The 16,544-nt window shown below is 34.7% G+C and overlaps 2 protein-coding genes across 3 annotated transcripts; both read right to left on the bottom strand.

Annotated features, from left to right (window-relative positions):
- Positions 1-567: 567 nt before the first annotated feature.
- Positions 568-4,114, bottom strand: LOC143540421 (sec14 cytosolic factor-like). The gene is made up of 6 exons (XM_077033488.1): positions 4,046-4,114; positions 3,575-3,830; positions 1,686-1,722; positions 1,485-1,602; positions 871-981; positions 568-759 (listed from the first exon to the last, which is right to left on the bottom strand). Exons 1-6 carry the CDS (start codon positions 4,106-4,108, stop codon positions 622-624), a joined length of 723 nt encoding a protein of 240 aa, XP_076889603.1. The 5' UTR covers positions 4,109-4,114; the 3' UTR covers positions 568-621.
- A 3,036-nt stretch (positions 4,115-7,150) lies between these two features.
- LOC143540438 (microtubule-associated protein 70-1-like) lies at positions 7,151-16,261 on the bottom strand. 2 transcript variants are annotated; one of them, XM_077033501.1, is made up of 11 exons: positions 15,876-16,261; positions 15,674-15,759; positions 14,639-14,704; positions 13,594-13,764; positions 13,322-13,492; positions 13,082-13,237; positions 12,221-12,367; positions 12,042-12,113; positions 10,734-11,225; positions 9,530-9,702; positions 7,151-7,253 (listed from the first exon to the last, which is right to left on the bottom strand). In XM_077033501.1, exons 1-11 carry the CDS (start codon positions 16,102-16,104, stop codon positions 7,214-7,216), a joined length of 1,803 nt encoding a protein of 600 aa, XP_076889616.1. In that variant the 5' UTR covers positions 16,105-16,261; the 3' UTR covers positions 7,151-7,213. The 2 variants fall into 2 exon arrangements, with proteins under 2 accessions (XP_076889616.1, XP_076889615.1); XM_077033500.1 differs by lacking the exon at positions 7,151-7,253 and having other exon boundaries at positions 9,283-9,702.
- Positions 16,262-16,544: the final 283 nt, after the last annotated feature.

Genomic DNA, 16,544 nt, shown 5'->3' with positions numbered 1-16,544 from the left:
AACAAAAATTTAGGAATTCGATTCTGTTTTTTCGGTTTTTTCGATTTTTATTACATGCAAAACCAAAACCAAACCGTTAGTGCGGTTTTTACAAAAACATAAACCAAACCGCCGGTTTTTGTTTCGGTTCGGTTCGGTTTTTTCAGTTTGGATTTTTCGGTTTTTTGCTCACCCCTAATTTGAATATAAACGACGAATGCCGGCTAGACTCTTGGAAAACTCTTAAATCATGTGTTATGGTTCATTTTACTCATTGGTCATGTCTACGTCATCTCAGTGCCAACGTAACTTTTCTTTAATTATTCAACTTCACCACTCAACCTCTGTTATGGTCCATTCATTCTCCATCATTCCTGACTACAAATGTTTGTGAAATCGACGAATAAAGGGTAGGGAGTGATTTGAGTTTCTCTCATTTGTATCGTATTTATACTATGTTTTTTATACGAATTTACAAACTCTTTTAACCACTTAGTTAACCAAAATATTCAAATATAATTAGAAAATAAAACTTACACACTAGATATGATTAAAAATTCATACTGTTATAAAAACTGGTTACATGATGCAATTTGAGATTATTAAGAGTAATCAATGGTTTGATTACACTTATAGTTAGTCTCAATCCTCTAGAGGCTGCAATACAACATCTTGAAGCAACACAAGGTTTGCATGTCCACCAAACTCTTCGGGCAGCACGTCTTCGCCAACTTCTTTAACAAACTGTTTCTTCTCGTCCTCGTTGCTAACTATAACAATCTGCATTCATACACAGACAGACTTTAAAAGATAATCTAATAATATAGAATTACAGTTTAAAACATTATTATCAAATATACGGAAAGAATAGTAGTAAAATATATAGTATACCTTCTCTAACGTTGCTTTCTCTAGGAATCGAGAAATCATCTTCCAAACACTTACAAAAAACCAAGGCATATTCAAAATGTAACACTTTTGTAATCTCTCCGGATAATATGCCTACAACAAAGAAATATGTGTTAAAAAAATAGTTAAAGTGGCCATTAAACTTCACTTTTAAATGGCCTTAATAAGTTAAAAAAATAGTAGCCATTGACATATATTTGTTATTACTGCAGCATAAACAAGTTTGACTTCTTCAAAGTCCGAACGAATAAGGGCATTTTAGTCCTTTTATACCCAATGACGTAAAAGGACTGGAATGCTCTTATGTGTTCGAAGGAATTAAACTTGTTTATGCTGTGACAAACTGACAATAACAAATATATGGCAAAGAAGAACTAGAGTGTTCATAAATCGTTGGTTTTGACAGATTTACATTTGTATGCATCGGTTTTGACAGATTAGTGATTTACTTGTTTAGAACTTGAAACCAGCAGTCCAACATTTTTAATTTATTGATTTAATTAATATTAGAATTTGTAGTCATATACTTATATGTATTATATAAGTATTATCATAATCGTAGCTAGCAGTGATGCCCCGAATCATCATCAATTTACCTGTAAAAACTGAAATCCAGTGATGAAACCACGAGCATCGACATTTTTGTAACCAAGTTGATCTAAATCAAGAACAGCGATTATCTTCTCGTTTCCTATTTCTTTCCCTTTGAAGCCACTGAAATCAGCAAAACAATATTAACTTTAACAGCTTTATATTATTTACTTTTAATGAACAAATATATTAAAATATCACCATACCTTGCAATTGCTTTGTCAAGCAGATGAACCACAAATTCTGTATTTAAGAGAGAAAATAAGTATTAGACTTGATACATTAGCCTATAAAGATATCTTACAAATGTTAAACCACATTATTTTATAAAATGCTTTGAATTTTTATAAACTTCTTTAATTAATATCTCTGGTATTATAAACTTTACTAATAATGATGCATGGAAAATCAATAAGCATTGGCATAATAAAACAAAGAAAAAATCTTAGAGAATCTATTCACATGTCTATGATTTATTAAAAATTCATAAACATTATCTTTTAAATTAAAAATTTGTAATAACATGTTGACTTTTTGCTACCAAATGTTCTTAACTTGTAAGTTGTATCAACTCATTTATGGTTCTAAGACTTTAATATAGGGTGTAACTATGTACTATCCAATTCAACCGGTTTTGAACCGAATTGTTTTTTTTTAACGCAAATTTCTTCTACTTCCTACGACTAGAACCCAAGATCTGTCACTGGGCCACCAACCCTACGACGAACTGTTAATTATGTATGCAAATTTTTTATCCCAAAATACAAAATATTCAAGTTTTCAAGATGAAAAGTTAGTTAAACAGGGAAAATTTGTACTGGTCAAAGTCAACTCAAAAGAGTCAATTCAAATTAGTCAACTCACAAGTTTTGATGCTGTTATAAGTTATATATCTAATTTAAATGTCTGATTGTTAGGCTGTTGTTTTCATCTCCTAACCCAACATGTAATGCAATAAAGAAGGCATGTTACACCTTGTAAAATAACAATTTTATATGTAAATTTTTAAAAATTGCCGTATCATGACAATACCACCCACTAAAATATGTAACAAAAATGGAATATCTCCAAGGATATTAGTATCTTAGACTTTAAGTTTAATTTGTCCTAATCAAGTGAACTCATAAATATAAAAAACAAATTAACTTTATTTAACATCTATTAATTTTTCTCTTAAGAAATTATAATATGTATATCTTAACACACATCTCAGATTATAATAATCCAAAATATGACTCGTTAATCAATAACAATCCATCAAAAATGTGACTAATGACACTTTAGTTTTCACTTTCGTTGACAAGGGCATAATTTCTTAAACTTTAAGTTTAAAGTAACTTCGTAATCAGAATGTTGTAAGTTCTTTTAAAATGACATGAACGAAAATCGGGTGCAGACAAAGTTACTTTTCTGTAGAGTAGAATTGTCCTAAGCAACACATTGAAAGTTAGAAGTGATATGTCATAGTTTGAATATTTAAAATCCAATTTACTAAATTGAAAAAAGTATAACTATAAACTATTATATATGCCAACAAAAAATGATAAAAATAACTTAATAATATTTATTTTATTATGTGTAGTACTAATAATATATTACTATCACGTGTCATAATTCTACGAGCCAAACCTAATTTTTCTAGCTATTTTTACCTATCACCACTTCGTTATACATAATTTACAACTTTGCAAAATTAAGAAAATAAATAAATAAGTTATTCAATCCGTAATACATGTAATACACGAGTTTCTAACCTAGTGTATTATAAAATATATAATACACATTAAACGTTGAGCTAAGGTAAGCCTATAAGTTTTTAATTTAACCAGCTTTCAAGTTAAAACGAGCTTGAATTAGGGGGTGTTTGGGATTTCCTTATTTACCTCTTTATAACTTTTATAAGTTAATAAGCTACAACTTCGTGACTTATTAACTTATCCCCTAACAATAACACACAATACCAAACACCTTTTCAACTTTTTCAGAAGTTAATAAGTCATAAGTTGCTTAAAATAAGCAATCCCAAACACCCCCTCAGCTAGCTTGACTCGACTCGTTTACATCCTAAATTACCGAAACAGAATTAACACATTACTCTTAAACTGTGGTTGATCTTTTGCTTGATAATGCCTATTCGCCTTAACCACCATAACCGGACACCCGTCCTTCGACAACCCCTGCAAATAAATCTTCTTAGCTTCCAATTCATCAACCACTTCAGAATCCGGAACAACGCCTAACGGAACAAAGGAGGATCGCCATTTCCGCCACGAAACGAACATCTTTGCCGCCTTGTTCGGGTCCATTGATCTTGCAATCAAGAACCTGATCAAAGTTTGATCTCCGTAATTCTGTTGAACAAAAAGATGGTGTATGTATATATTTGAATAAAGTCTTGTTCACACAAATATTAAAAGCAGTGATCACATCAAAACAGAAGCAGAAGGTGGGCTGCTACCCGTTTTTGAATAGCAAAACTCAGTGTTTTAAAAACTACGTTGACTGTTCTTGGAGTCTATTTGAATATATGGCATTGTGTTATGAAATAGATTAAGTGATTGATTACCTGTGTGGAAGAAGTGAGTTTGTTGATGTAAGTCTTCATTTGTGTGAGTTTGAGTTGGTCCATGATTTGTGGGATTTTTAGCATGCCAAGATGATTGAGGAAAGAAAGAGTTAAGTAGAAGAGACAAATTGCAAGTTAAAAGCTGGAAAGAAATGAGTAAAAGTACAAAGCGAAATGCTATGAGTTATGATGTATATATTGATCTGAATATTATTATTATATTTAACATACTACCGAATCCTACAAATAGGTTGCTGGCTAAATTCATTATATAAGGATACACACGTTTTCCAATCCGGAGAATACCCTCACCTAAGGCCATTGCCCATGAACACTAGCCTGATGGCACGACAGTGCGGTAAGATAAAACTCGTTCAGTTCAATGATTCAACTAGTGAACGCCACCCGCTCGCCTAGTCTCCCATCATCTCCTAGTGTCGCCGAAAATAAATAACTGGGACAGGATTCGAACTTGGATCAATAGAAGTACCACTCCACTGCAAACTTATTGGCATCTTAATATTATTATTCAATGTGATGATCTGTGTAAGTTGCTTTGTCAATCTCTTTCATAATCATTTCTTTTATTATACGTGAATTGTTATCAATATTTCTAGAGTAGATTAAAGAACTGTTATGTTTAGACCGTGTGTAGTGTTTTACTCAATGTTTTAAAAACAGGTACGTATCGGTTGAACCGGATTTTAATAAGGCAACCGATATTTATAAGTTATAACCCGGTACTTTTAAGCGGTTTGCTAAAATATCACATCGCCGGTTTTTCTAAAAATACCGGTTTTAAAACCAAGATATTTTATATATTTTTTTTGCAGCCCATATTTTAAAAAAATGAATTTTAACCTAGCAAATAACAACAGTAAACGACGATGCGTTAATCAACCAATTTTGTATCCTGCAAATATAAGGCTGGTTTCTTTACATCTTTTTGTACTCGATTAATTTCATATACAAAGTAAAAACTTCTTGTTTGACTCGACCATTGTTAATGTGTGATGTTTATTAATGTATTTTATGGTTATTTTTTGAGTTGGAGTTGTGTTTATATGGAATTACAGGTTAACTATTCAATCGGTTGAACCTGATGGTACATCCCGATTCAACTAGTTATACCATTTTTAAACCAAATCACGTACGAGTGAATACCTGTCTTTTAAAAAAATAGGTTTACTAGTTTATATAAAAAGTTAAAAAGTACATGTCATGTTGCTTATTCATTTAACCTTATAGTGGTTTTATTATTATTATTATTATTATTATTATTATTAGTGATTGAGATGAGACATCTAAAGAACTTAGTTTAAAACGGGGGAGATATTGGGTTAAGTCCCACCCGTAATAACAAAATCAAGAGATTCCAAGTTGAGTATGTAACACGGGTTGTACTTTGTGCTTGAGTAGGTTGTATCCATTTTAAGGTTTTTTTTTTGTTTTTAATCTTTAATTTCTTACGGTTAACAATTCTCAAACATTTTTCACTTCTTTGTTCATATGTCTTTCATCTTTTACAATTTTTTCGTTTACCTTTCAATCTAAAATTTGTGAATTAACATGTTGTAATGTGCGTGTGTGGTTCAACGTTTTTAATTGTATTTCTCATCAATTTAATGGCTAACGGCTCTGTCGCAACGCGCTGATCTTAGATCAACTTAGTTATTGTTTTCTATGTTTTACGTTTCTTGTGCGCGCTTAAACGTTTTCACATCTACTTTTCATTCGTTTTTTTATTCCTTTTTTTATATGAGTATTTTATGGTGTTTGTAGTCGATGACGGTGGTGTGGCATGGGTGCTCCTTTGCATAGTTTTACGCACTTGTCGCAACGCGGTAGGGCTTGATACTAGTTTGAAGTAATTCTTGTAAAATCTACTGTCATATATGACCAATCACCCTTAGAGGTGCACAAATCGGGTTTTTCAAATACTCAGTATTGGGTATGGAACCGGGTTTGGGTATGATCGGGTATTGGAAAATCGGGTATTGGCAATACCCGGGTCGGATTCGGGTCTGGGTATTGTCTCTAAAAACCATACCCTACGTTTCGGGTTCGGGTTGGGTACTTGGTATTCTAAACCGGGTATTTGAATACCTTAATTTTGTGTATTGAAATAACCCTATTCTCGGGTTTTTCGGCTTTTTTCTTGGTATTTTTCGGGTATAGATTGGTTATTTAAGGGGTTGCGCTTTTTAGCGGTGTTTTTCGGTTATTTTTCAGGTAATTTCGGATGTTTGAAAAACCGGGTTTCGGGTATCGGAAAAACCCAATTCCAGGTATGGAACTGGTTACGGTTTTCGGGTATTATCGGGTACAAAACGGGTCCGATTCGGGAACAGGTTTTGGTACTGACATGCATACTCTATCCGTACCCTATGGATAGGGTCAGGTACAGGTTCGTGTATTCTAGGTATTTTTTTCGGGTCCGATTCCGGGTTCGGGTTTTTGGTGCAACTCTAATCACACTAGCTAAGAAAGTCTTGGACAGTTACCGATTGAATGATTTCTACTAAAATGGACCATTGGGATCTTAACCATTATTTCACAAACCTGGAATTAGATATAATGTGTGACATCCTAAATCCACCAAACAGGCTAACATCATATGTATAATTGTTATTATCTAAAATGAAAGGATTCTGATATAATTAAAGCCAGCATAAATCAAAAGTTCTAAGTTTGTCAAATGACACAAATATTGGGTTAAAAACTTAAAATTAACAAAATACAAGTTTGATTTTTATTGCAATAAAGTATGGAAGTTAAAAACGTTGTTTTGCCAATTAACTAAAGTTAATTTCTGTTGACTAAAATCATTTTAGAGACCCCAAATTATCCTACATTAGATTGAACTTGGAAGTATATTTGTACTAAATTAAAGGGAGCAGAAGCATTAACCACAAAAAAGCACAACCAAAACAATAATAATACTACTAGTGAGAAAAAAAGGGTTAGCTAAGCTTCACTCCCACCTGCTCATCTCTTCTACACAAATAGTCAGACCCACCCATCACCCATTTCTCTCTTGTTTTTCCATTTTCACAACCTGACTCGACTCGACCAGACCAGACCAGACCAGACCTGACCTGACCTACACAACCATGGGTACAGCAAAACTAGAAACAAAGGTAATAACAATAGTTGCTCCTTGTTTTGTCATTGGGCGGTTCGGGATATTCCTGCTCGTGCTACATTCCTGCATACATCAAAACAAGCGTCACGTATTTTCAGTTACTGAAACAAACTTGAAGCATAAAGAGAAAATCGATAATCTTCAAGGGGTGGCAGTACTAGAGGTGGCAAACTGGCAATGGAAGTGGGTTGGTTGGATTTGAGTGATGGGTCAGGATGGATTTTTAAAACAGAGGGTTAGGATGGATATGGATCAAGATGGGTAAAATCTTGACCCAAGTGAATGTTGACATACAAAGGGTTTTAAAAACCCCTCAAAAAAATATTCAAAAAAACTATTAAAAAAATAATAACTCAAAATATAAATAAAAAACGAAAAATGTAAAATAACTAAAATGTTTCCCCCATCCTCCTCCTCGTTCATAAAAAAAATAAAAAAAAATAAAAACTTTTTGTTCCGGTTCAATTTCGAGTTTTTCGGGGTTTTTTTTTTGTTCGGTTTTGTTTTTTTTCATTTCGGTCGGTTTCGGTATCTACTCAGTTTCAATGATTTCGGTTTCGATTTCTCGGTTCTTTCGGATTCAGTGTTGTTTTGTTTTAGTCAGTTTTTTCGGTTTCATTTCGTTTTTTTGTTCCGTTTCGATTCATTTGTTTTATTTTGGTCGGCTACGTTTCAGTTTTTTTGTTTCATTTTGGTAAGTTTTTTTATTGCATTTCGCTTTTTTTTTTGTTTCGTTTTGGTCAGTTTTTCGGTTTCATATTGGTTTTTTAGTATCGTTTTGGTCGTTTTTCTATGTTAGTTCAGTTTCGTTTCAGTTTTTTTGTTTCGTTTGGTCGGTTCGGTGTTTTGGATTCGTTTTGGTCCGGTTTTTAAATTGCATTTATTTTTTTATGTTTCCTTTTGGTCAGTTTTTCGGTTTCAATTCGGTTATTTTGTTTCGTTTCGGTCGTTTTTCTATTTCGGTTCAGTTTCGTTTCGGGTTTTTTTTGTTTCGCTTTGGTCGGTTCAGTGTTTTTGTTTTGTTTTGGTCAGGTTTCAGTTGCATTTCGCTTTTTTTTTGTTTCGTTTTGGTCGTTTTCTATTTCGGTTCAGTTTCGTTTTGTTTCGGTCGATTCGGTGTTTTTGTTTCGTTTTGGTCGGTTCGGTATTTTTGTTTTGGTTCGCTTTTCAGTTGCATTTCATTTTTTTTGTTTCGTTTTGGTCAACTTTTCGGTTTCATATCGGTTTTTTTGTTTCGTTTTGGTCATTTTTCTATTTCGATTCAGTTTCGTTTCGGTTTGGTCGATTCGGTGTTTTTGCTTAGTTTTGGTTAGCTTTTCGGTTGCATATCGGTTTTTTTGTTTCGTTTTGGTCGTTTTTCTATTTCGATACAGTTTCGTTTCGGTTTGGTCGATTCGGTGTTTTTGTTTAGTTTTGGTTAGCTCTTCGGTTGCATTTCGCTTTTTTTGTTTCGTTTTGGTCAAATTTTCGGTTTCATTCTCGTTTTTTTTTTTCGTTTTGGTCGTTTTCTATTTCGGTACAGTTTCGTTTTTGTTTCGTTTTAGTCGGTTCGGGGTTTTTGTTTCGTTTTGATCGTTTTTTGGGTTTCGGATGAGTTTTGTTTCGCACGTGATAGTTTGGGTATTTTGAAATAGATAAATTTTGGATAACTTGGATATTTTGTTTTGACCCATTTTAACCTATAAATGAAACTCACTTGTATATTTCCAACCCATCCTGACCCACTTGAAGAATTTTTATGATCCATCCTAACCCATTTTACTTTTATAGTTTATCCATCTTGACCCAAAACAATCCATTTGGGTTGGGTTTGCCACCCTTAGGTGGCACAATATAAAGCCGAAACAACCGAACCCAAACAAAAACCGACAGCCTGGTTTTATGTTTTGTAAAAACCAAATTTTTGGTTTGGTTTCGGCTTTGCATATAATTAAAACCGAGAAAACCAAACCAAACCGAGTTTATGGATTTCCATTTTTTTTTATTTTTAATGTTACCCTAATAATTTATCTAAAATGTAAATAATCAACAAATTATTAACTAACAAAAAAAATTGGTAGAAATTCATTATTTTTATATTTTTTTTGGCACAAAAAGTTAAGGCCCAATTGGTAAAACCGAAAAAAATGAAACCAAACCACCCAAACCGAAAACCAATAAAATCGTAAGTGAACGGTTTTCAAAAACTAAATTCTCGGTTTTTGATTCGGTTTGAGCCCAAAACCAACCAGCGAACACCCCTTTATCTGGTCTTTTATCTAGTCCAATTGCTTAGCAGATTAATGGTGGGTCCCGGTAACGGGTTCGTACGCCTATAAAAAAGAGGGAGATTAACATACTTGGTTGGAAGTTGGTGGGAAGAAGCCCTTGAGGCCCGTTTGACCCGATTGTCCTGTTCCTTATCGACCCGCATAGCAGCTACCTCTTTTTCCATAATAGATACTTCCCGTCTCATCTTTTTCGCCTCGACCTCCATTGCTTTTTGTAAAGTATCCACTTTCTTTGCCAACATCTGAAAGCGTAATAATATTATTATTAAAACCATAATAAATGTTTTTTGTAAAAAAAAAATTTGAGATTTTTATATATAACTAGCAGACATTGACCCGCTTCCTACTAAGCTACTTCTTTCTAATACTGCCCTTTTGACCCGCTAAGGATTAAACCTAACCCAAATTGACATGGCACAAAAGAAGGTTCAGCTCAACAATCGACAGAGTAATCTGTTTAGTAAACAGATAGGGATACAGTTGCCGGCCTGTTTTCTACCTGCCTACAGATTTAAGATTAAGATTTTAAAAATTAGGAACTCAGCCCGCTAACGCTAACCAATTAAACACATTTGCAACTTGCTTTAGTAATCAAATTGGGATATATGAACCTGCCACTAATTTCCAACACTTCCGAATCGGCCTGTTGATACGTAATGATAGGGGTGTGCATGGGTCTGTTTTGGGCTCAAACCAAAGTTTCCGATTTTCAGTTTTCGAAAACCGTTAGGGTTTGGTTTCATGGTTTCAAAAAACCGTTCAGGTTCAGTTTTAGAAAACCCTTCAGGTTTAAAAAACCCTTTGGGTTCAGTTTTAAAAACACTGTTCAGGGCTCGGTTTTTTGGTTTTTGGATGAGTTTGGTTAGGTTTGGGTTGGTCTACAATTGGTCTTGAAAAGCCTGTGCCTGAAATAAATCAGCCAAAATCATGAATCCGAGCCTAAAAGTAACTTTTGGTAAACTTTTGCTAACACCTATTAATGAATTTGGACATGAAACTTTTAGCCCAACATAATGAAGTTGGGCCACAAACCCGATACCAAACATTCAAACAAGTTCAGCTGGGTTTGGTTCAGTTTGGCCTAGCAAAGCATGGCGGAAACCAAACCATAACTTTTAGTTATCTAAGAAAACAAAACCGAAGCGCCAGTTATTAGTTCGGGTCGATTATTTCAGTTCAGTTTGAAGGTTTTTTTGTTTCAGTTCGTTTAATCTGTTTTTTGCTCACCCCTACTTAATATGAAATAAAAACGAAAATAAACAGAGATAAAAACCTCGATGGCATCATCTTTATCTTTAAGGCTCTGATCCTTTTCATGACAAGCTTTCCTCAAAGAAACCACTTCCTTTTGCAGCAAATCATACAACAACCCCGGAACCGTATCCTCTGTTTCGGGTTTTTCATCCGGGCTATCTTTCAAAAAACCATCACGGGTTGATTCACCATCCTTTGGTCCATCACATGATTTCCCAATATTAAAAGTTGGACTATTACCACCACTGGAGATAAGTTTCCCCCTCTCAAGTGACCGGGTCCCACCATCAAACGACTTTGATGTGCCGTTAGCATGCCTCAAAACTGAACTTGAACCAGATTGAAACGATGATCTTATCTGAAAAGATGGTGATCGTTTTGGTAAGAATCCGTTGGAGGCCAGCTTGGCAAAGTTGTCGGCTCCGCCTATTGATTGGCGACGTGAAGGGCACGTGGTGTTTGGTGATCTTAAAGTGTCTTCTAGCACCCTGAGTCGTAGTTGATATTTTTCCTGTAGTTTTATGAATTAATTGAAGTTAAATGTCACGAGATAATAATCCAAATTAGGGATGCAATGGTGTATGCCCTGCTTGGGTGCGCGCATATAATGTGTATATGTGTGAACCCTCAGGTGGGCTAAAGTGAAATTGCACTAATTTTGACGTTATTTTACTAATCTCGTGAAAATAACGTTAAAAGTGGCGGAAGGTTAATCAGGCATCATGTGGTAGCGTTGATAGGCAAAAGACAAGGATACATGCACCAATCGGCCGGTGTCCCAATGGTTGAGTGTTATGTGCCTTATGTCCAAGGCTTGATGCAAAACTACCATCGAGCTGGGGGTCTCACCGGAAGCAGCCTCTCTATTCCTACGGGGTAGAGGTAAGGCTGTCTACATCTTACCCTCCTCAGACCCTACCATAGCTTTGCTATTGGTGGGATATACTGAGTACGATGATGATGATGATGAGGGATGCAATGGTGTTGGGTTGGTGTGTTGAACTGTTCAACCCGAACACGATCCATATATTTATATCATTGTATGTGTCTAAAACATGATCTGTTTAACCCATTTTTCTAAGTGATTAACCCATTATGCAACCCATGTTTATAACCAATTTCAAAGCGTTTAACCTGTTGTGCAACCCATTTTTCTAAACGTTTAACCCATTTTTCTATACATCTAACCCCTTTCTCTAAACGTGTCAAAACGATTGGCTGATTGGTGGATATTTCAGCACAAAACCTGATTATTTTAAAGCCGCGCCAGAAATTGCCACCCTATATACAAATGTAAATAATTGGAAAATAACTAAAGGAATATTACTTTCAGTTGAGCTTCAGATTTTGCGGCACGTTCAGTTATAGCTAGCTTGTCCTTCAATTGTTGCATCTCACTCTGTTAACAAAAGGGTGAATTGGCAAGTAAATAACTAGAAAACAGATAAATAAACAATAACTTTGGAAATTAAAATAATAATAAAATAATAATAATAATAATAATACCTGCATGAACCTTCTTTCTTCAAGCCATTGTTTAACTGGCATCACCTTGTCATTAGCATCTTTCCATTCGTTCGCTACAACCGTCGCCACTCTATTGGCTGTAACTTTTGCACGCGCTAGCTCTCGGTCTAGAGTCTTTCTTTCCTCCTATTAATAAAAGAACACCAACTCAGTTAGTTTAACCGTTTGACTTTGACTTTGAGCAAAGCATATCCTACAGGTATATAAAAAGCTGGGTTGAAATGAAGTCACTTTTAGTATGAGTCAAATGAGCCCGGCCAGGTTGGGTTGACTCGAAGTCTCAAACACTTAATGCAATTCAAATTATTTATAAATAAGTAATGAGTTGATTAGATTACGAAAACACTGTTATTAGAATGATAATCAGAATAAAAATGATAGAAGGTTGTATCCATTATAAATAGACATTGGGCAAGTTTGACACCATTTGACTTTTCAAATGTTCTCCATTTAAGTTTTATTTTTTATTTTTTTTTACATCTGTAATAAACTAGGGGTGGAAATCTCCGACACGACACAAAAAAATCAGGTTCTGGGTTTGCATATCTACCCTTTTAAAAGCGGGTCATGCTTGGGTTGACATGTTTAACCTGTCACTAGCCATTTAACCTATTTTTACGGCCCCTACACCTGATTGCCATGTTTACAACTTGATTATTAGGTGCAAATCTGCAAGCCCGTTTGACAAGTTTAGATAAATGGGCTAAATGGGTTGTGTTCAGGTTAGACAATTTTATGTCTGTGGTATAGAACACAACCCAAATAGACCAATTTATAAGTAAACGGGTCAAAATTCCCAGTAGAAGGAAACTAGGAAAAATATGAATAAAACTGTGTTACATTCATTTCTTGAACTTTGCGTTGATAGTCCCTAACAGCATTTGCAGCTGCACCGCCAGCAAGGACAGCCTCTTCAAGCTCACGTACAGTTTGAGTAAGTTTTTCCACCTCAGCAACTTTTTGGCGGTGCATTTTATCCAAAATTTTATTTTCCTCCTGAAAAAGTTGCAAAAAAAACATAGGTTAACATTTTGAAAAACTATGAATCGCCATTGAGGGCATTCATAATTCATTGCTGACCTGGCAAATTTCTATCTGCTTTATCAACTCCTGATTTTTATTTTGGAGATCATCCACCAACGATGCCTTGGCCAATGCCACCTGGACAGTCCTTTCTGCTTCAAGTAAAGCAGCCTCCTTTGACTTGGTCAAACGGTCTAATGCCTTGTTGTCATCCTGCAGCTTCGCAATCTGAAATCCAAAACATAAGAATATAATGTTTATTTTGAAATTAGTTATAAGTTATAACTGTCTGCATCGGTGAATCAGTAAGTCAAAGATAGAAATCAAACCTCTTGTCTTGCTAGCTTGAGTTCAGCTTCCAAAGGTGCAAGGATGGCTTCAATTGGTGGCATGTCATCATCTTTTTGAGCTGCATGGACTCTTCTTAATGTAGCTTCTGCTGCAAACTGAGCTGCCATTGATGCTTTCTTCTCATCGTTGATCTTCTTGATTTCAAGATTCTAGGTAACCAAAAAAACATATTGTTATATCTGATGCTATAATGAAAGGAGTACAGATTACTGGAACTGGGTGTCATTTTCAATCCATCTACACGTATACAGGTCAGTTTGGGTCAATTTTAGCTCAAATAGGTCAAAACATAAATGATTAGAATAAATTGACTGGGCCGAAAGTCACCCAAAGTGTGCTAGATAAGTCTGTAAACCAACCGAATGTGCAGTGAACCGTTCTGCGGGAATTTTCGTTTACATTAGTTCGTTTACGCTCGCTTATATTTGTTCATTCATTTATGTCTGTTTAGATTTCAATTAGATTTATATACTAGTAATAATAAGTTGAAATCAATTTGATTTTCATATATTCAAAGCCTTTGTTTAGATAGTTGTTTAAAATTTAAATGTTTGATGTAATGATAATGGTATCTTAGACTTCAATTTGGATATTCACGCTTACTTTTAACTCGTGTTGGTTTATGTTCGGCTGTGTTTGTTTATATCCATTTGTCTTGGTTTATGTCCGTTTGAGTTCAAGAACCATTCCTTTAGAATGTTAACATACAAACATAGACGAACATGAACACATTCATTTTCTTAACGAGCAAACACGAACAAGAAAATGTTCTTTTAAGTGTTCGTGCTTGTTCATTTGCCCGATTAAAGTGAAACAAACGAACACGAACAAGCCTCATTCGTGTCTGTCCGGTTCATTTGCAGACCTAACGCTAGCCATTTATAAAAGAATTAAAATTTGCACAAAAGGAGCTTTGGGGTAATCCATTTTGACCTGAACAGACTATTATTAACCGTTTGGACCTATTAACCAACCTGACACTTCAGCCATCTTTAATGAGGATAAACATGGTTCAGTTAATACCTTGCTTTCGAGAAGAGATTCAGTCAACTTTAGCTTTTCATCCACTTTTGACAACTCTTCAGTGAGCTGATAAGGCATATAGGAGAGTCATGTCAGTGTTAACTCAAAATACAAACTCAATAAACCACATAATGGATTCAAATGGGCAATGTAAAAGATTCAAGGAGAATGTAATATGAAAATTTCATTTTCGTTTAAACACAATATATAAGTAATCCTTTCTTTTACTCATCCGTTTTGTCTTCAAGACTTCTAGTTATGTTAAAGGATTGAATTTTTAGTGACCACATTATCATTTGAGTATAAATCACATAATAAATTACCAATATTCACTAGCCATGGAAAAACACACCCAAAAAGGTAATTAACAAAAGGGAGAACATCTATATCTTGAACATATGCGAATAACAAAAACTAAACAACAAATATATATGATATGTGCAAAGATATACATATTCGAACCTAAACACAAGAACCACCAAATAAAAACATCAAAACATCAAAACCGTGTTCCATGTCTAATTCATGAAAGAGACTATATACCAAATGGAGAGGATACCCTAGACACTGACATTGCACATTTTTTCTCACTGAATATAAATGTTTATACTTCACTAAAAACTAGCATTCATAATATTCTACGTATCGATTCAACAATTTCAAATCCTATGAACATACACGAAAACGATAACAAAATAAAGGTTACAACTATCCATTCACATCATCTCATCCAATGAAATCAATACACAATATGCATTCAATCATCCAATGAAATAGACTATATAGTATATACCAAATGCAGAGAACTCTAGACAGTGACACTGCACATTTTTCATCAAATGAACTATATCAATGTTAAAACACCATATACCTCACTCAAAACTAGCAGTTGTTTTATTCTACCGACCGATTCAACAATTGCGGATCATAAACATATACTAGAAAAGGAAAACAAAATCAAGCTTACCACTATCCATTTAATCCATTAATATGCATTCAATCAAATTACCAAAATAATTACAATAATAATAATACCTCCTCAACAGCTTTCTCCCTCAGACGTTCCGATAACCGAAGCGCTTTAATCTCCGCTTGCGCTTCGCTCAGTTCTCGATCCTTATCTACACAAAAAAAAAAGAAAAAAATCAACCAAAACCCTAGCTCTGCTGAAACACTTAAAACAAACAAACTAGCAATCAATGAATGACAACATTACACATTTAATAATAATTATTACCTCTAACTTCATTTTCAAGGCGATTAAGCTCCACTTTCACCGGATCCGAGCCATGAAGCAAATGAATAACATCATCCGAAGCAGCATCTAAACTCGGGCGCACCGAACCTCTCCTGCGGCCACTCGTACCGGATCCCCTCACTCCGGAGACCTTCAACGGCGTCGTTTCAACCCACACATTGCCACTGCCGGTATACGGTTCAGTTGAATCACTGGATAACTCATCCATTGCTTGGATCTGAGTTTATATAGTTTGATATTAAATCTCAAATATTATTAAAAGATTATTATTAGTATGAGGTTCTAGGGTTTGAATGTAATGAAATGAAATGGAATCAGTGTGTGTGGTGGCGATGAGAGAGAAAGTGAGAGTGAAGGTTCATCGTGTTGTTAGATTATTTTGGGCGAGTGTTTAGCTCTCTGTCTGTGTTTGTGTGTTGCTGTGAGTCAAGTGTGAATGAAAATATCATCATTGATTGATTAATTCGTTTTGTTAGGTGTTTTAACTTTTAAATTAATAATGAAAATATGCCCGCCCCGCCCGTTTATATGTAGGGATATTCATATCGGGGCTTTTAAGGGGACCCGCCTCTTCTTTTTGCGTTGGTCCTTCATCCGCTCATCCTTAGGATGCAGGGGACCGGTTCCTTGCCCTTCCATGCTTGGTAT

This window comes from Bidens hawaiensis, unplaced genomic scaffold (genome assembly GCF_021521415.1).
Source record: "Bidens hawaiensis isolate Kalapana, Puna unplaced genomic scaffold, B.hawaiensis_p1.1 tig00012230_1, whole genome shotgun sequence".
Taxonomy (NCBI): domain Eukaryota; kingdom Viridiplantae; phylum Streptophyta; class Magnoliopsida; order Asterales; family Asteraceae; genus Bidens; species Bidens hawaiensis.
Note: the sequence above shows the minus strand (reverse complement) of the source record. Positions and strands in the feature narration are given on the sequence as shown.